A 20219-nucleotide genomic window follows, 5' to 3' on the forward strand; every position below is an offset into this window, starting at 1 on the left:
AGGCCAGGAGTTCAAAATTGGCCTGAGCAACGTAGGAAGACCCCATTCTAAAAACCTCCGCCTCCCAGGTTCAAGCGATTCTCCTGCCTCAGCCTCCTGAGTAGGTGGGATTACAGGCGTGTGCCACCACACCTGGCTAATTTTTGTATTTTTAGTAGAGGCAGGGGTTTCACCAGTTGGTCAGGCTGGTCTCGAATTCCTGACCTTGTGATCCGCCCTCCTCGGCCTCCCAAAGTCCTGGGATTACAGGCGTGAGCCACCGTGCCCTGCCTAAAAAATTTTTTTTAATTAGCCAACTTTGGTGGCCCACACCTGTAGTCTTAGCTATTCTGGAGGCTGAGGCAGGAAGATTGCTTGAGCCCAGGAGGTCCAGGCTGCAGTGAGCTCTGATTGCACCACTGCACTCCAGCCTGGGCAACAAAGTGAGACCCCCATCTCATACATCCATCCATCCATATATATATATATACACATAAAATGGTGGTCATAATGCTGCCCTCACAAGGCCACTGCAAGGGTTAAATGAATATGTATGTATTTATTTTTCTTTGAGAGTATCTCACTCTGTTGCCCAGGTTGGAGTGCAGTGGCACAGTCATAGCTCACTGCAGCTTCAAACTCCTGAGCTCAAATGATCCTGCTGCTTCAGCCTTCCAAGTAGCTGGGACTACAGGCATGTGCCACTGCACCCAGCTAATTTTTGAATTTTTTGTAGAGGCATAGTCTTGCTATGTTGTCCAGGCTGGTCTTGCTACTGTGCTCAAGCGATCCTCCCACCTTGGCTTCTCAAAGTGTTGGGATTACAAGCGTGAGCCTCCTCACCTGGCCTGAGTGTGCATTTAAACTATGCAACAGGGTGCCCTCCACAAACTGTAGTATCTTCTCAGTCAATTCTCAAAATCATGCTGGGGTTGAGGGAGGGGACACATTATAAGCCCATTTTACAGATGGAGAAACTGAGCTCCAGAGAGAAGAGTGTAATGTCACCTGACTAGCGGGAAGCACAAATTGAACCTGGTTTTCAAAAGTCCAAGGCCAGGGCTCTTTGGACCCTGTCTCCTGGGACATTGCTGAGTTTGCAACAGCTGCCCCAGACAGCGGAGGAGCTAGAGAGGAGGCCAGCAGGGCTGGTGAATCCCTGAGTTCCCTGTGTGTTCCCCATTGCTGGGTCCTGCCCCAGGGGCATGGCCCCTTCTTCACACTGCTCTGGACCTTGCTCTCGTTATGACTGCAGCATCCTCCGTGGACAGCCCCTCTTCTCCTGATCTCCGAGGTCCAGGCTCCGGCTTCCCTCTACCCTCTAGAGAATCCCCAGTTCAGTTTACTTCACAACTGAGCACTTATGATCCAGCAGGCGGGGTGCTGTGCCATGTGGGTCCTCCAGGAAGCAAGCGCTGAGATGAATATAGAAGTGCAAGAGGTTTATTGTGGGGAGAGGGGGTAGTGGAAAGGCCAGTGAAGGAGAGGAAGCAGGAAAGGGCTGGGAGAGCCTCAGATTGTGCTGCAGATCTAACAAAGTCTTGGCCAACCCACCGTGTCCTCTAAGCAAAGTATGTTTGTTAGAAGCTGTAAGCTAACTGCCCTCCTTGTGCGTGAATAGCAAGTTCTTTCTTGAAGGGAGACAGGAATGGCTTACCTCCATGGCTGTCCCAGAAGCTCTGTAAGATATGGAAGAAAATAAGAAACATTTCCTTTTGCCCTTTGGAGCTCAGAGTCCAATCAAACCTAGGAATCTTTTAGACACGAAGTGGGGTCATTTGAAAGTAGATTTCCAACTCTAATGTGTGAGCTCATGGGGTAGTAATTAGCTGCAATTTAGGAACCACAGACTGGATATGAGGGGGGACTTCTTAGAGGAGGTGGGCCACTAAATAAAGAGTTCAATGGGTAGTTCAAGGGGCAGGTACTCCAGGTAAGGACACAGAAGGTACAAAGGCCTGGAGGGGGCTGGGCATGATGGCTTGTGCCTATAACCCAACACTTCTGGAGGCTGAGGCAGGAGGATCACTTGAGCCCAGGAGTTTGAGACCAGCCTGGGCAACATAGTGAGACCCTGTCTCTACAAAAAAAATTCTAAAAATTAGCCAGATGTCATGTCACACACTTGTGGTCCTAGCTATACAAGAGAGTGAGGTGGATGGATTGCTTGAGCTTGGGAGGTCGAGGCTGCAGTGAGCTGTGATTGCACCACTGCACTCCAGCCTAGGGTGACAGAGCAAGACTCTGTCTTAAAAAAAAAAAAAAAAAAGCGCAGTGTGTAAAGCACAAGCTCAGATGACAGCATCACTTCACCAGCATAGCTCCCGCAGTCTCCTCCCAGCTCCACAACTCTGAGCAACTTCCTGGAGCCCAGGGAGGAGGAGGTGGTGGCTAGGTTGACAGAGGACACAGCATAAATTATTGCTTCATGTCTCTGTTTATTTCCACCCATCCAGGTGCTGGGCATGTCGTCAGCTACTCCTAAACAGCCTCCCTAAATAGAAAGCGCATTTCCTCCACAGACTGCATCATCCATTTCCCAGGGACAGCCACCCTCCTAAAGACTGAGGCTGGGGGTCATCCATTCTCCAGCCCCTCACATCTGGACCCCCTCCCGGTTCATCCTACCACTGTGTCTCACTTCCGCATACCCACCTGGCCTGCTCCCCTATTGTTTCCATTGTGCCACCCCCACCAGGTCTGGCCACCCCCACACATAGCTGGCTCATGCCCCTCACATCTGCCCTCACCCACTCACATCTGGCAGCTGCACCCCTTAAACGATTCATCACATCACTGCCCTCCTTACTACAACCTTGCTCAGCTCACACTCAGAATCTTAAATTCTTCTTAGCCCAAAACACAGGACGCAGCTGGACTCTGCTCCCAGAATGGACTGACTTCAGCTTCAGGGATGACACAGAGACTCTGGGACACTTCTTAGGAAGGACACAAGGGAGGATTTTCAGAGGCTTTGGAGTAAAGTGTGGGTTTGCTTCTCAACTTTGCCCCCACTTGGGCTGTCTGCTTTAGAGTGGGGACAGCCAACTAGGCATGGTGGCTCACACATGCAATCCCAGCACTTTGGAAGGTCAAAGCAGAAGGATCACTTGAGCCCAGAAGTTTGAGACCAGCCTGGGCCACATAGTGAGACCCCATCTCTACTGAAAATAAAAATTTTTTAAATTAGCCAGGTGTAGTGGTGGTGCGTGTCTGGAGTCCTAGTTACTCAGGAGGCTGAAGCAGGAGGATTGCTTGGAGCCCGGGAGATCAAGGCTGCAGTAAGCTATGATCACACCACTGTACTCCAGCCTAAGTGACAGAACGAGACCCTGTTTCAAAAAAACCCGAAGAAACAAAAATAGAGTGATAGAGTAGGGACAGTGCCTGTCTCACATGGTCACGGTCACCTTCTTGTGCCTCATCCTATTCGTCATCCTCAGAACCCCTACACATACACTTCTGTGGGATCTGTCTGCCCTGCTAAAGCACAAGTTCCAGAGGTGCAGGAGCCTTTCTGTCGGATTCATGGCTGTGTCCCCCCATTCCTGGCTGGCACATGTGTGCCATCCTAATGGATGGGTGTGGGGAGCCTGCAGGAGCGTCAGTGGCCCATGGTCACTGCCTTCCATGATCTGTGGGGCAGGGAAAGAGCTGGCTCCTCCCATGCAGCAGCACCCATGGACAGAACCACAAACCACAGCGACATGCTCCTAAGAGGACTGCTATAGGAAGACAGTTCTAAGAATCAGGGCTCCCTCCGAGCATGCAGGAGTTCCTGCGCTGGTCTAGTCAGCCTGGGCGGCTGGGGAGGACACGCCCAAGATGGATGGACAGTGAGTTCTGGGCTCTGTCCCGTGGATCTCCACCAAAAAAACAGTTCTCTGCCTGCACCCCTCCATCCTCGTTCTGGGCAGAAGGCTGCCTTCTGAGGGCAGATTCAGGGCTGAGGGAGCTGGTTCACCTAGGGGACTCCTTCCTAAATTGTGGGGGCAGCTGAGGAATTGTCCTGCTCCACTGGTGAGAATAGTGTTCTAGTGATGCATGGCTGGGAACTGCGGGGGCAGGTGCTGAATCAAAAGCCCTGGGCCTGAGTCTCTTTTTAACTGTGTCACACAGCACGAGGCCTCCGCTCTGAGTTTCATCTTCCTTCCTCACAGAATGGGCTCAGCACAGCCTTCATCTACTTTCCAGGATGGACGCAAGGTGGAAAAAAGAATGTGTGTGAAAACTATACAGATGAAAGGGATTATAGTTAAGGCCTGGGACACTCAAGTCAACTAGATCATTTCTCTTAGTGTGATAGGCAGAATAACGGCTCCACCACAGATGTCCACCTCCTAATCGCCGGAAACTGTAAATATGTTACCTTGCAAGGCAAAAAGGATTTTGCAGATGTGATTAAGGATCTTGAGATTCAGAGATGATCCAGGATTATCCAGTGGGCCCCATGTAATCACAAGGGTCGTTACAAGAGGGTGGCAGAAGGGTCAGCGTCAGAGAGGGAGATGTGCTAATGGAAGCGGAGGTCAGAGTGTGTGGCTCTGAGCCACGACATGCTGCAAGCCTGAAGAAGCTGGAAAAGGCAAGAGGCAGATTCTCTCCTAGAGCCTCCACAAGGAACACAGCTCTGCTGACACCTGGACCATTTCAGACTTCTGACCTCCAGAAGCAGCAAGATAAATTTGTGTTAAGCCACTAAATATGTGGTCATTTATTAGGGCAGAAACAGGAAACTAACATAGACAGGGTCATAGAAACACTTTCAAATCGAATTCTCTAGCTCCTATTCAAAAGTCTGTCTCAGTCCATGAAAGCTTCTGTTCTTACCAAGTTAGCTCATGGCTCCCAGGCTATCATTAAGTAGGTCACTGCCAGGCTAGGTGCAGTGGCTCACGCCTGTAATCCCAGCACTTTGGGAGGCTGAGGCGGGTGGATCATGAGGTCAGGAGTTCAAGACTAGCCTGGCCAAGATGGTGAAACCCCGTCTCTACTAAAACTACAAAAATTAGCCAGGCACGGTGGCAGGCGCCTGTAACCCCAACTACTTGGGAGGTGAGGCAGGAGAATCACTTGAACCCGGGCGGCAGAGGTTGCAGTGAACCCAGATTGCGCCACTGTACTCACTCTAGCCTGGCCTCAGAGTGAGACTCTGTCTCAAAAAAAAAAAAAAAAAAAAAAAGTAGGTCGCTGCATATCTGTCTTGAGTTCCAGTAGCAGAGCATGCTACAGTTGACGCACCCAAGTTCAAATCCCAGCTTAATAATTTTCTAGCTGGATGACCTTGGGCTAAGTCACTTCATGACAAAAATGGGAAAGGGCAGCAGGGGGCGTTGTGAGAATTAAATATGATTCCCTTGAAAACTCTCACAGATAAATTTTAATTTCAGATAAAATAAGTTTTTTTAGTATAAGTATGTCCCATATAATATTTGGGATATGTTTACACAAAAAATATATTCATTGTTTATCTGGTCATTGTTTAATATCATTGTTTTTCATTAAACAATATATCATTAAACAATATATCATTAAACAGTATATAATTGTTTATCCGAAATTCAAATGTAACTGGGTGTCTGTATTTTTATTTGCTAAATCTGACAACTTTAGTCTTGTCCCAGGTCACATAGCTTGTAAGCAATGGAGCTAAGCCTCCATCTCAGGCTTTCAGCCCAAGGTCAATGAGCATCCTGCTGTTTCACAGGCCTGACCATAAGTGGATTATCTGAGCTACATGGCAGTCCTAGACTCAATCCAGTTGAGACTTCAAAAACAAATGCGATTTAAGCCCTGGACACACCTCAAAAATATCAAAGTGATCATGAAAATAAAATTTAAAAACAATACAAAATAAATGTTTATATATATTATATAAGTATATATATAAAGCATGTAAAGTCAAGACTGAGTATGAAATAAATAAGAGAAGAAACTACATGAAAATAAATGCTTTAACGTGTATTAAGTATGGGAATTCAATTTCTTTTCTATTTTTTTTTTTTTTTTTGAGATGGAGTCTCGTTCTGTCACCTAGGCTGGAGTACAATGGGGTGATCTTGGCTCATTGCAAGCTCCGCCTCCTGGGTTCAAGCAATTCTCCTGCCTCAGCCTCCCTAGTAGCTGGGACTACAGGCGCGTGCTGCCATGCTCTGCTAATTTTTTTGTATTTTTAGTAGAGACGGGGTTTTACCATGTTAGCCTGGATGGTCTCGATCTCCTGACCTCATGATCCGCTCCCCCGGCCTTCCAAAGTGCTGGGACTACAGGCATGAGCCACCGCGCCAGGCCGTGAATTCAATTTCTAAAGATGATGTTCCTTTTATGTTTTCCTTCTGGTGATCTGGACCAACCCATAAATTCAGTGGAGTTTATAAACTAAATGGCATCTAACTGAAGGCTTATCATGGCCTGCATAGCCTTCTAAGCATTTTATGTGTAGTAGTTCCTTTTTTAATAAAATTGAGATAATTCACATAAAAAATTTTATATAACATAAAATTCACCATTAGAAGGATACAATTCAGTGGTTTTTTTTTTTCAGTATATTCACAAGGTTGTGCAACCATTACCACTGTTCAGTTCCAGAACATTTCCATCACCCCAAAAGAAACCCTGTAGCCATTAGTCACTCCCCATTGTCCCCTACCCACTAATCCCTAGAAGCCACTAATCTACTTTCCATCTCTATGAATTTGCCATTCTGGACATTTCGTATACATTAAATCATACAGTACAGACCTACTTTGTGTGTGGTTTTTTTTTTAACTTAGCATAATGTTTTCATGTATTCATTTCATTGCTGAATAATATTTCATCGTATGAAGGTACCATATTTTATTTATCCATTCATCAATTGACGGGCATTGGGCTGTTTCCACTTTGTGGCTATTATGAATACTGCTGCTACGAACATTTGTGCATAAGTTTTTGTATGACTACATGTCTTTAATTATCTTGGGCATATACCTAGGAGTGGAGTTGCTGGGTCATATGGTGACGCTAGGTTTAATTTTTTAGGAACTGCAAGACTGTTTTCCACAGCAGCTGCACCATTTTGCATCCCCACCAGCAGTGTATAAGGGTTTTGATTTCTCCACATATTCACCAACACTTGTTATTATTATTATTTCTATTCTAACCATCCTAGTGGGTGTTGGGGGGTAATCTCAGTTTTGATGTCCATTTTGTTAATGGCTAATGATGTTGAGCATCTTTTCATGTGCTTATTAGTCACTTGTGTATTTTATTTAGAGAAACACCTATTCAAATCCTTTGCCTATTTTTATTTATTTTATTTATTTTTTTTTTGAGACAAAGTCTCACTCTGTTGCCCAGGCTGGAGTGCAGTGGTGTGATCTTGGCTCACTGCAACCTCCGCCTCCCAGATTCAAGCAATTCTTGTGCCTTAGCCTCTCGAGTAGCTAGGATTACAGGTGTGCACCACCACGCCTGGCCCATTTTTTTCTTTTTAGTACAGACAGGGTTTCACCATGTTGGCCAGGCTGGTCTTGAACTCCTGGCCTCAAGTGATCTGCCCACCTCGGCCTTCCAAAGTGTTAGGATTACAGGTGTGTGCCACTGGGTCTGACCCTTTGCCCATTTTTAAATTGGGTTGTCTTTTCATTGTTGAGTTGTAGGAGTTCTTTATAAATTGAGAGGATATTAAACTCTTATGAGATATATAATTTGTAAATATTTTCCCCCATTCTGTGGGTTTTCTTTTTACTTTCTTAATAGTGCCCTTTGATGTACAACATTTTAAAAGTTTTGATGAAATCCAATGTATCTATTTTTCTTTGGTGTTTTAGTTATGGGTGCTAACTCCCTGAACATTTACAACCATGTCAGGTAGAGAATATCATTAGCATTCCCATTTTACAGATGAGGAACCTGAAGCAGAGACGGGCTAAGTACTCCACCCAGGATTAAGCAGTGAATGGGCAGCAGAGCTGGAATCTGAATACAGCACGCACACTCCAGGGACCCAGGTGGGAGCCGTTTCAGGGCTCCTGTGCTCAAACTAGGGTGTTTGAGCAGGATCCTTAAATTGTTCTGTGACCTTTGAACTTCATTCAAGCTGAGGATTGCCAGCCTGATGGTTTTCACGCTCATTTTATTATTGTTCGCACGTTAATCTGAAGGGCCCATGCTTGGCGGGGACTGGGAGGAGGGGCACATTTCTTCAGCAACTTCCCCAAAGATCTAAAGCAGCCTCCCTGAGCTGAGCCCCTGCCTGCAGGGAGGGCTCCAGGAGAGACCTAATCTAGAGTGAGGGCAGAGGAAAGGCAACCTCTGGGGTGTCCCGGGTGTCAGGGATCTGGGAGGCAGGTGGGGCGGTCCCTGCCCAGATTAGTCAGCCACTTGAGGAATGGGGCCGCTCCTGCCTGACCTGCTGAGAGAAGGCAGGGTGCACTGGTATAAGGAGCCACATAGTGTGGGTGTCCACTGCCTGGAGGCTGCTAGTGGGCCTCATGGTGCACGGCCTCCCAGCCACCCAGGAGGTGACAAATTCTATGCTGAGCCAGAGGGAAAAATTTCCAGGAGTCAAGTCTACTGAAGTTTGAGCAGCACAGGGAAGTGACAGGTCTCTCTCTGTCTTGTCAGGCACAGGACTTCCTGTTCAAGACCTGTGTTCTCTAGAGCCAGCATGCCCAGCACACTGTGGAGTTAAGAACATGCTACCCCCAAATCCGCTGCTCGGGCTTATTGACTATTTTAAGTTAAAGGCATTTGAAAAATAGCAGGTGCAAGAAGATCATGTGAACCTTCCTTTTTTTTTTTTTTTTAAGACAGGGTCTCACTCTGTTACCCGGGCTAGAGTGCAGTGGCACGATCATAGCTCACTGCAATCTTGACCTTCCCAGGCTCAACTGATCCTCCCACTTCAGCCTCCTGAGTAGCTGGGACCACAGCTGCACCATCACATTCAGCTATTTTTAAAAGTTTTTATAGTGATAAATGTCTCACTATGTTGCCCAGGCTGGTCTTGAACCTCTGACTCAAGCAATCCTCCTGCCTCAGCCTCCCAAAGTGCTGGGATTACAGGTGTAAGCCACCATGCCTGGCCCCTTCTGCTTCCTTTTTTTTGAGACCAAGTCTCACTCTGTTCTCCAGGCTGGAGTGCAGTGGCGCGATCTCGGCTCACTGTAACCTCTGCCTCCCAGGCTCAAGCGATTCTCCTGTCTCAGCCTCCTGAGTAGCTGGGACTACAGGTGCACACCACCATACCTGGATAATTTTTGTATTTTTTTTTTTTTTTTTTTTTTTTTTTTAGTTGAGACGGGAGTTTCACATCACCATTTTGTTCAGGCTGGTCTTGAACTCATGACCTCAAGTGATCTGCCTGCCTTGGCCTTCCAAAGTGCTGAGATTACATGTGTGAGCCACCGTGCCCGGCCAAGTGTTCAATTCTAACTGCATCTTTGGGTCTTCATTTCCTTATGAAGTCTCCTGTGCCACATACAAACTGTATTAAATAAATTTGGATGTTTTTCTCCTGTTAATCTGTCTTATGTCAGTTTAATTCTGAGACCCAGCCAAAAAACCCCAAGATGGTAGGGGATAAAATTTTGCCTCCCCTACAGCTGTAAATTACAATGAAAACACTAATAGTGGCCGGGTGTGGTGACTCACACTTGTAATTCTTGCACTTTAGGAGACCGAGGCAGTCGAGACGGGTGGATCGCTTGAGGTCAAGAGTTCAAGACCAGCCTGGCCAACATGGTGAAACCTCACATCTACCAAAAATACAAAAATTAGCCAGGTGTGGTGGTGAGCACCTGTAGTCCCAGCTACTCGGGAGACAGAGGCAGGAGAATCGCTTGAACCCGGGAGGTGGAGCTAAGATTGTGTCACTGCACTCCAGCTTTGGCAACAGAGCGACTCTGTCTCAAAAAAAAAAAAAAAAAAAAAAAAAGAAAGAAAGAAAGAAAAAGAAAAAGAAAAAAAAAAGCGCTAATAGTAACATCTACCACATTTGTCAAATGCACATTTTGTGGCAGGAACTGCTCGAGGCTTTTTCCATCCACCCATCATCGCAGACCTTAGGACTGCCTTGCAAGGAAGGCAAGGTCTCAGTCCTGCTGTCAGAGGTGAAGAGGTGGAGATTCATAGGGTGAGAGGCTTAACTAAGGGTAGCCAGCCAGTAAGGAACACTGGCCCCCTCCTAGCCGCATTGCCGTGGCAGCCCCCGAACCCCACTCACACTGCAGGATCCTGATCACCCTTTCACCCCCAGCTCCAGCCCTGAGAAAGCAGGGAGAATGGGCTGCGGTTCAGGTTGGATGTGAAATGGGAGCTCTGACCCAAGAGGACAAGGCAGGGCCAGCTGGCTTTGGGTGGGGGACACAGTGGCCAAGGGCCACTACCCTCCTCTCACTCACCCACTGCACAGAGAGCCCGGTGTAGGAGGCACTCTCAGACACTGGCTGGTGCGGAGATTCTGCAACATGTCTGAATGTCAGGCTCAGGGGAGCGTTTTAAAAAATACAGACTCCTGGATACAGCGATTCGGGTTGTGTAGATCTGAGCTGAGGTGCGAGGTGGAAGGGCAGGAATGTGTATTTTGGAGCCTCTGACGGTTCTGATGCATAGGCAAGTTTAAGAACCTGGGGTTGGTCCAACCTCCTCACCAACAGTCAAGAAAACTAGAACTCAGATGACAGACGTGTTCTTCCTAGTTGTATAGTAGGAAGCAACAGTCAAGATTCAAATTCAAACCCAGGTGGGCCTAGCCACCAACATTAGACTGCCCCTCTTGGAAGGAGAAGGCCAACTTCAACACCAACCATATCTCTGGAGGTGGGACTAACGTCTGAGCCTGGGACTAATAGAAAAAGCCCCAAGGCAAAAGATGGACTTAAATATATAAATGTAGTTGAAATTTCTGGAAAACTCACTTCCAAAAAAATAAAAATCCATGAAAAATAAAAAGGATAGCATATTAGAAGCAGTATTTGCAGTGAATAATACAAAGAGTTATAACACCTATCTGTCATCTATCCCTCTACCTGTTATCTTTTTTTTTTTTTTTTTGAGATGGAGTCTTGCTCTGTCTCCCAGGCTGGAGTGCAATGGCGCTATCTTGGCTGACTGTAACCTCTGACTCCCTGGTTCATGCGATTCTCCTGCCTCAGCCTCCCGAGTAGTATTTTTTTAGTAGAGACGGGGTTTCCCCATGTTGGCCAGGATGGTCTCGATCTCCTAACCTCATGATCTGCCTGCCTCAGCCTCCCAAAGTGAGGGGATTACAGGCGTGAGCCACTGCACCAGCCTCTATCTCTTTACCTTGACAGTCTGTTCAACTGGATCAAGATATCTTCAAGGCTTTAATTGGCTAAATAAGCAAAGAGCTTAACTGTGCACATAACACAATAATTAGTAAACAAATATTTAATGGAGAATGTTTAATCTGGTCAGTAAGGCTTTAAAATGTAAATTAAAGCAATGTACCATTTAAAACTATATTATTATATATGTACATATTGTCAAAGTGAAAAATGTAGAGATTAATCTCTAAATTTAACATTTTATCTCAGAAGCAACAATTGCAATTTGGGGCATACACACAGACTGGGTGGTCTTTAGTATAGCCAAAGAACAAAGAGATGTTTGGGGGTTTTATGAAAAGGATAATTGTTTTGAAAGATACTTCATTGGAGCTAGTAAAGTTTTGGGGATGGCAAGCGCTGACTGGTGAGCGAAGGTGGTGGGTAAAACTAGTCTTAGAGTTGCAGCAAGTTGTTTCAGTAGCCATTAGATACTAGTTTCAGGTTACAACAGGCGGTTTCAGCAGCCAAGCTTGTGGAAAATTTACTTCTCGGAGCGATGTTATATGTCCCAAGTGCTTTTTCCCCCAACCTATTGACTCTGATTTAGTTGAGTATGGCAAGAATGACCCAATTTGTACAATCGACTTTCACAATATATACATATTTAAATTTGTAGGAAAGGATTGGGAAGGATATACATGGTGGCAGAACTGTCTAATTTTCTCTTAATATCGATTCTTTCCCCCTTAAAAAAAATCAACCAAGCACTTGTATTATGGGGGGAGCTGGGATTGGAGAAGCTGCAAAATGCTCAGTTTAAAAACTACACTGGGCTGGGCGTGGTGGCTCACGCCTGTAATCCCAGCACTTTGGGAGGCCGAGACGGGCAGATCACGAGGTCAGGAGATCGAGACCACCCTGGCTAACACGGTGAAACCCCATCTCTACTAAAAAAATACAAAAAACTAGCCAGGCGTGGTGGCGGGCTCCTGTAGTCCCAGCTGCTCCGCACGGAGGCTGAGGCAGAAGAATGGCTAAACCCGGGAGGCGGAGCTTGCAGTGAGCTGAGATCCGGCCACTGCACTCCAGCCTGGGTGACACAGCGAGACTCCTTCTCAAACAACAACAACAACAAAAAAAAACCTACATTGCACAGCCTCCCTGTGGATAAGGGTGGTCAATTAGAAATAAACTGATATCAGGCTGGGCGCAGTGGCTCATGCCTATAATCCCAGCACTTTAGGAGGCCGAGGTGGGTGGATCACCTGAGGTCGGGAGTTTGAGACCAACCTGGCCAACATGGTGAAACCCCATCTCTACTAAAAACACAGAAATTAGCTGGGCGTGGTGGTGCACGTCTGTATTCCTAGCTACTCGGGAGGCTGAGGCAGGAGAATCACTAGAACTGGGAGGTGGAGGTTGCAGTGAACCAAGATCATGCCACTGCACTCCAGCCTGGGCAACAGAGTGAGACTCCATCTCAAAAAAATTAAAAAAAATTTTTAGAAAAGAAATAAAGCGGTATCATATGGTAGGGGGACTTTAGGGAAAGCTCTTTAGAGAGAGGCTGATACATCTGGGAAAAACTATGGTACTGCCCCTCCAGCCTTCTCCCTGTTGCCTAGAAAGCAGGCATGATGGCTGGAGCTCCAGGGACAATATTAGTCCATGTGGAGACCTTAAGGATGAAGCCATAAACTGAAAATGGGTTCTTCATGACTAATAAGCATGGGCCCACCATGCTAGCCCTGAAATGCTATGTGCAGACTTCTTTTATGTGAAGAAAACAAATCCTATCTTGTTTAAGCCTAAGCTATTTTGGTTTTCTGTTATATGCAATTGAACCTAAACTTAACTGATACACACACCAAACCTCTCTGGAAGTGTAAATGGGACTTTCACACTTTAGTTTCTATGCTATGCTCTTGCTTGCATTTATTATTTTAATCTTTTACAATAGACATGTGTTTGTGTATTACTTGTATAAACATCTGTTTTGGAGCGCCAGCCCCACCTCTCCCTAGCTCTGTGACCCTGTGCAGTCAATTTCTCTGAGCCTGTTCCCTCATTTGTAAAATGGGCACGATGATAATAGAACTTATCTCATTTGGTTACTGCAGAGCTTAAATTAGCTAATGTACATAAAATTCTTGGTACGGTGCGTGGCTTATAGCTATTGCTGTACTACATTTTGCTACCACCTAGGCACTGGTGGTGGCAGAACCAATTAGAAAAACCCAGGACATGTTGCTGAGTAAAAAAGCAGGTTGCAAAACTGGCATGGGGATGTGATCCCTTTTGTGAAAAATTATTTTTATGTCTACATCTATATGTATATCTATGCAGATTATACATATAGATGGATATGTATATCCAGAGATGCCTGGAGGGATGGTTGGCCAAATGTTAGTAGTGGTAATTTCTGGGTAGTAGAATTTTTGCTTTATTCTATATGGTTGAAAGATAGCATATATTAACTTTTGAGCAGGAAAATAAAAAAAAAAAAGAAAAAAAACCCTTTGGAAAACAATGTTCCAGTTCTCATGCCAAGAATCATTAAAGCCTTCGTGCCTTTTGACCTATCTCACTCTTGAGAATTGACCTGAGGAAATAATTCAAATGAAGGAAGAAGCCATATCCACAAAAGCATGCACTACGGCAGTATTTATTATAGGGAAATTGAGCAACCATGTAAGTGACTTACATTAGGGTAATGATGATTAAATTATTCACTCATTGGAACATTGTGCAACAATGAGAATAAGATGATGACCATGTAGCAATGTGGAAAACTGCTTATGACAACAGAATTGAAAGGCACAGAATGCAAAATTAGATCTGGGCCAGGGTCACATCTGGGTAAAAATATGGCATGCATTTGGACTGGGACTGGAAGGGAACAGAGGCAAATAAAAACAATGTAATTTGTTGGGACCACTGATTACGGGTGATCCTTTTTTCTTTTTCATTTAGAATTCTATCCAATATTTCTATTTTGTTATTTGTTTCATAATAATTATTTTAAAATTGGCTTTAAAAATCCCCTCAGGGAGAAGGGGCAACAGGGAGAGAAAGATAAAAGGGAGACCTGGGATTCTCCCAGGAGGCGGTCCTCTGAGTAACAGAAACTCAGAGGTAATGTACGAGACATGGAAATTAGACTGAGTTCCAACTCAGTCTTCTACCTAGGTGGTCCCAGAGGTTGTATCCTCTTTGCTTTCTGACTTGGCAGTGATTAATCAGATGGACCAAACAGTTGCCAAGGCAGTACTGATGATAAAGCTAGGATCAAGAATGCTTTTCAGGCTAGGTGCGGTGGTTCACGCCTGTAATCCCAGCACGTTAGGAGGCCAAGGTGGGTGGATCACAAGGTCAAGAGATTGAGACCAGCCTGGTCAACATGGCAAAACCCCATCTCTACTAAAACTACAAAAAAATTAGCCGGGTATGGTGGCATGCACTTGTAGTCCCAGCTACTCAGGAGGCTGAGGCAAGATAATCACTTGAACCTGGGAGACGGAGGTTGCAGTGAGCCAAGATCAAGCTACTGCATTCCAGCCTAGGGGACAGAGCGAGACTCCATCTCAAAAAAAAAAAAAAAAAAAAAAAAAAAAAAGGAATGCTCTCCAAGTTGGAATCATCTGGAAAAACTGATCATGCTTGCTACTGATGAGGCTGTACAGAAAAGAGCGCTAGCAGGCTGGCAAGAGTGTGAACTGGGCAGGCTTCCTGGAGGGGTAGCCTGGCATTGTGTATCCAAACAAAGGATGTGCAAATCCTTAGAGTCAGCAATTCCACTTCTTGGGATTTATCCTAAACCTAAGAAAATGATCAAACCGCCTTTTTCAGGCAGCCGGGAAGATGGCGGACATTCAGACTGAGCGTGCCTACCAAAAGCAGCCTACCATCTTTCAAAACAAGAAGAGGGTCCTGCTGGGAGAAACTGGCAAGAAGCTCCCGTGGTACTACAAGAACATAGGTCTGGGCTTCAAGACACCCAAAGCGGCTATTGAGGGCACCTACATTGACAAGAAATGCCCCTTCACTGGTAATGTCTCCATTGAAGGGCGGATACTCTCTGGTGTGGTGACCAAGATGAAGATGCGGGGGACCATTGTCATCTGCCGAGACTACCTCCACTACATCCGCAAGTACAATCACTTCGAGAAGCGCCACAAGAACATGTCTGTGCACCTGTCCCCCTGCTTCAGGGACGTCCAGATTGGTGACATCATAACAGTGGACACGTGCCGGCCGCTGAGCAAGACAGTGCACTTCAATGTGCTCAAGGTCACCAAGGCTGCCGGCACCAAGAAGCAGTTCCAGAAGTTCTGAGGTTGGACATCGGCCTGCTCCCCACAATAAAATAAAGTTATTTTCTCATTCCACCCCCTCAAAAAAAAAAAAAAAAGAAAGAAAATGATCAAACCAGTGCATAAAAATATTTACATAACATGTTCATCACAGATTTTATATTTATCAAAAATTAAGCAGGGCGCAGTGGCTCACGCCTGTGATCCCAACACTTTGGGAGACTGAGGTGGGAGGATCACTTGAAGCCAGGAGTTCAAGACCAGCCTGGGTGGCTGGGCGCGGTGGCTCACGCCTGTAATCCCAGCGCTTTGGGAAGTTGACACAGGTGGATCACGAGGTCAGGAGTTCAAGACCAGTCTGGCCAAGATAGTGAAAAGCCATCTCTACTAAAAATACAAAAAGTATCCGGGCACAGTGGCAGGCACCTGTAATCCCAGCTACTCTGGGAGGCTGAGACAGGAGAATCAGTTGAACCTGGGCAGCAGAGGTTGCAGTGAGGTGAGATTGTGCCACTGCACTCCAGCCTGGGTGATAAGAGTACGACTCTGTCCCCCCCCCACCAAAAAAAAAGACTAGCCTGGACAACATAGTGAGACTGCACCTCTGTAAAAAATTTAAAAATTAGCTGGGCACGCTGGTGTGCATCTGTAGTACCAGCTACAAAGGGATGGAGAGGTAGGAGGATCACTTGAGCCTGGGAGTTTGATTTTGAATTGTTTGAACGGTGGGGGCAGAGGTTGCAGTGAGCCAAGATTGCGCCACTGCACTCCAGCCTGGGTGAGGGAGCAAGACTCTGTCTCAAAAAAAGAAAAAAAAAAAAAGGAACTAGAGGCTGAGTGCGGTGGCTCACACCTGTAACCCCAGTAATCCCAGCACTTTGGGAGGCCAAGTGGGGGAGGATTGCTTGAGCTCAGGAGTTCAAAAGCAACCTGGGTCTCATGGCAAAACCCTGTCTTTACAAAAAATTTAAAAATTAGCCGGGTGTGGTGGATCCAGTTACTCAGAAGGCTAAGGTGGGAAGATTGCTTGAGCCCAGGAGGTTGAGGCTGCAGTGAGCCGTGACTGTGCCACTGCACTCCACTCTAGCCTGGGTGACAGAGATGTCAAAAAGAAAGAAAGAGAAAAGAGAAAGAAAGGGAAGGAAGGGGCCGGGCAGGGTGGCTCACGCCTGTAATCCCAGCACTGCGGGAGGCCGAGGCGGGCGGATCACCTGAGGTCAGGAGTTCAAGACTAGCCTGGCCATGGTGAAACCCCATCTCTACTAAAAATACAAAAAATTAGCTGGGCGTGGTGGTGCGCGCCTGTAATCCCAGCCACTCAGGAAGCTGAGGCAGGAGAATCGCTTGAACCCGGGAGGCAGAGGTTGCAGTGAGTGGAGATTGTGCCATTGCACTGCAGCCTGGGCAACAAAAGTGAAACTCCGTCTCAAAAAAAAAAAAAAAAGAAAGAAAGAAAGAAAGAAAGAAAGAAAAGGAAGGAAGGAAAGAAGGGAGGAGAAAAGAAATGAAACGAAACTGGGAAAACAACATCTTTTGGCATAACCGTGCATCAGTATACTATGGAGCCACACTGTAATCCCAACACTGAAAAATTGGATCTAGATATAAATTTACCATGGAAAGACACTCAGTACATATTAGATAAGACAAGAAAGCTCCAAAGCAAGATGTGTATTGTCCCATTTTTGTAAGATTGTGTATCTAAATACATTCATTTGTGTATCAGAAATTCTGCTAAGATACACACCAGAATCTTAACAATAGCTAATCTTTAAATGGTGGGATTACAAACTGAATCAGGCAGTTTAGTCTCAACTATGGTGCGGCAACAACTGGAAAGTCTACTGGTCTACAATGGCAGGGGCTAATTTCTCCCTACCGTTCGTGTCTATTGTGGCTGGCTGCTCTGACCATCTTCTTCACCCTGGGACCTAGGCTGACTAAACAGTCTCCATGTGAACATTGCAGGTCACTGCAACAGCTGATGGACCACCCACCGGCTCTTACAACCAGTGCCAGGCACGTTTCGTGGCCCTTCCAGGTTCAACAAGGTAGGGGTATATAATCCTCCCCAGGCCCTCAGGTGAGGCTCAAGCCAAGGAGGGGTAGCAAATATTTTGGACATAATACAATCTACCACACAGTGATTTCATTCTATTATTTAAAGTTCTTTTCTTTGCAGAAGGGGGTGAGAGGAGAGGTGAGTGGTCTCACGGGCATGATGCCAGCTACTAGGGGCTGGAGAGCTGATGTGGGAGGATCACTTAGCCTAGGAGTTTGAGGCTGCAGTGAGTTGCGATCCTAACACTGCACTCCAGCCTGGGGGACACAGTGAGACCCTCACCCTCCCTGCCCCCAAATTTGAGAGGTCTGGACTTTGCCTAATTTAAGAGGCAGACCACCTGACCTTGACCTACAGCAAGGAGAAAACAATGATGGGACAGAAAGTTCTAGATGCTCAGAAGTGTTATGCCAGGCCTTCTACTTACTGCTTATAGGACTTGAGTTGAGTTAGAGAGCCTCCATGAATGTCCCTATCTAAGATGGAAATGAAAAGGGCTGTCCTGTCGACCTCATACTACTCGGCAGCAGGGAGGGGTGGCTCAGGTGGAAGACTTTCAAATGATCAGTGCTCTACCTGCACGCAGAAGGTTTGGTGCTTCAAGCTGTAACCGCATACCCACATGTACTACACGTCCCCAACTTCATCACCAGAGGGGGTTGTTCACCCCTTTTACTCATGTCCATGTAGGGCAGGTGAAAAGATGACAACCCAGGTCCCACTATGGGGGAGGAGAAGCCCCCGATGGATGAGCCATGGAAGGGCTGGGATATGAAATGAAGGCCCCCCTTCCCACTTTGTCATGAGACACTGGAAATAGCCATGTCTCCCTTTCCTCCTGCCCCCAGTCTCCTGGGATGGAAGGCAAAAAATGATTATAATCAGGGTTCCCAAAAGGGAATGGTCACTAGGGTCATCTATGAGCATTGAAAAACTAGATTCCAGGGCTTCAACTCCAGGAGCTTCTGATTCATCTGGTGAAGGAAAGCCTAGACTGAGTCACAGAAGGTGATCTGTGCCACCCCCATTTGGCCCTGGCTCCTACCCAGCTCCTCTGCACAGGCCTCATGAGGTGTCCTGGCAGGGAGGGCCCGGACATCTCAGGTGGCACGAGCCCTGGCAGCTGGGAGAAACCTGAGTGGTCCCAGGTTATCTGATGGTGCACCTGCCTCAGCCCCGTGCTGGCTTCTTGAATGTCAAGATCAGGCGAAGTCTCAGGAAGCAGCTCCCTGAGCAGTACAGGTCACCCCACAGGCTGCCCCAGGGCCAGGCTTTCCAGGACAGCAGGGCCAATGGAGGTGGTAAGAAAAGGGTATTCTCCTGTCCTGCTCCTAGTCCCTCTGAACTAAACATGCTCCTGGCTCCCACGACCTGCCTGCACACCTTGACTGACAAGCCTGGAATTAATCTCTTTACACATCTGTCAACATGGCAATGAGTGCCTTGAGGGCCAGGACAGGTCTTGTTCCCCCCTGCATGCCCAGTGCAGTCCCTGGCACACCATTTGTGCTTGCTTAATATTTCATGAATAAAGGAGAGGTAGTAACACTTACCAAGTTACCACAGGGTCAAGGAAGGACTGATATTCACACCCACTGGGCACATGGGAAGCGCACGTGCTTACCTGAGAGGTGGGGAGGCCCCATTCTTAGTCACTCAGCTAGAGGCTGAGCTTAGCATGCCTCATTTGGCAGTGGTACTGGATTACTTCTGGCATCATGGTACCCTATGACATAAGGTATGAAACTTATGGAGCCTCTTCCCAGGAAAATGCCCCTCCCCACTCCCTCTGTCTCACACATGTAAGATACAACTTCCGGGTTAAGAGTATCACCCCTTCACCAGGCACAATGACTCACATCTGTATCCCAGCACTTTGGGAGGCCAAGGTGGGAGGATCACTTGAGCTCAGGAGTTTGAGACCAGCCTGGGAAACATAGGGAGACCCTATCTCTACAAAAACTTAACAATTGGTCAGGCATAGTGGTGCACACCTGTAGTCTCAGCTACTTGGGAGGCTGAGGTGGGAGGATCGCTTGAACCTGAAAGGTCACAACTACAGTGAGCTGTGGTCATGGCATTCCAGCTTCAGCGACAGTGAGGCCCTGTCTCAAAAAAAAAAAAAAAAAAGTATCGCCCTTTAAAAACTGAAAAGCTCTTTTTTAATGGAGAAAGGCTAAAATTGTCTATGATTGTATGTAGTTAATGAATTTATTTATTTATTTTAAGACGGAGTCTCACTGTCACAGGCTGGAATGCAGTGGCACAATCTCAGCTCACTGCAACCTCCGCCTCCCAGGTTCAAGCGATTCTCCTGCCTCAGCCTCTCAAGTAGCTGGGACTACAGGTGCATGCCACCATGCCCGGCTAATTTTTGTATTTTTGGGGGACGGGGGGGTAGACAAGGGATTTTGCCATGTTGGCTAGGCAGGTCTTGAACTCTTGACCTCTTATGATCCACCTGCCTCGGCCTCACAAAGTGCTGGGATTACAGGGGTGAGTCACTGTGCCTGGCCTGATGTCTACAACTTTTAAATTATTCAGAAAAAAAAATTATACACACATATTTATCTAAAGATGAAGTAAGTGTGG

The 20219-nt window shown here is 46.6% G+C and overlaps 2 protein-coding genes across 31 annotated transcripts in view; both read left to right on the forward strand.

Annotated features, from left to right (window-relative positions):
* MRPL27 (mitochondrial ribosomal protein L27) overlaps positions 1-20219 on the forward strand; it is a 464439-nt gene that overhangs the window by 330869 nt on the left and 113351 nt on the right. The window contains exon 1 of one of the 30 annotated variants that reach the window (XM_050765123.1): positions 1836-1845. The exons of 25 other annotated variants lie outside the window; for them this stretch is intronic. The gene's annotated coding sequence lies outside the window, so the exon portion shown is untranslated. Of the gene's footprint in view, positions 1-1835; positions 1846-3786; positions 3791-12025; positions 12036-20019; positions 20025-20219 lie in introns of those variants that run through there. 4 more of the 30 variants (XM_050765143.1, XM_050765122.1, XM_050765140.1 and 1 more) reach the window with 4 other exon arrangements.
* On the forward strand, positions 15100-15639 carry LOC126939624 (40S ribosomal protein S11-like). The gene has a single exon (XM_050765094.1). It carries the CDS (start codon positions 15114-15116, stop codon positions 15585-15587), a length of 474 nt encoding a protein of 157 aa, XP_050621051.1. The 5' UTR covers positions 15100-15113; the 3' UTR covers positions 15588-15639.

Source organism: Macaca thibetana, chromosome 16 (genome assembly GCF_024542745.1).
Source record: "Macaca thibetana thibetana isolate TM-01 chromosome 16, ASM2454274v1, whole genome shotgun sequence".
Classification (NCBI taxonomy): Eukaryota; Metazoa; Chordata; class Mammalia; order Primates; family Cercopithecidae; genus Macaca; species Macaca thibetana.

Bases quoted from the DNA above. Each gene is read 5' to 3' on its own strand.
- LOC126939624 (XM_050765094.1), top strand. From the start codon at position 15,114: ATGGCGGACATTCAGACTGAGCGTGCCTACCAAAAGCAGCCTACCATC.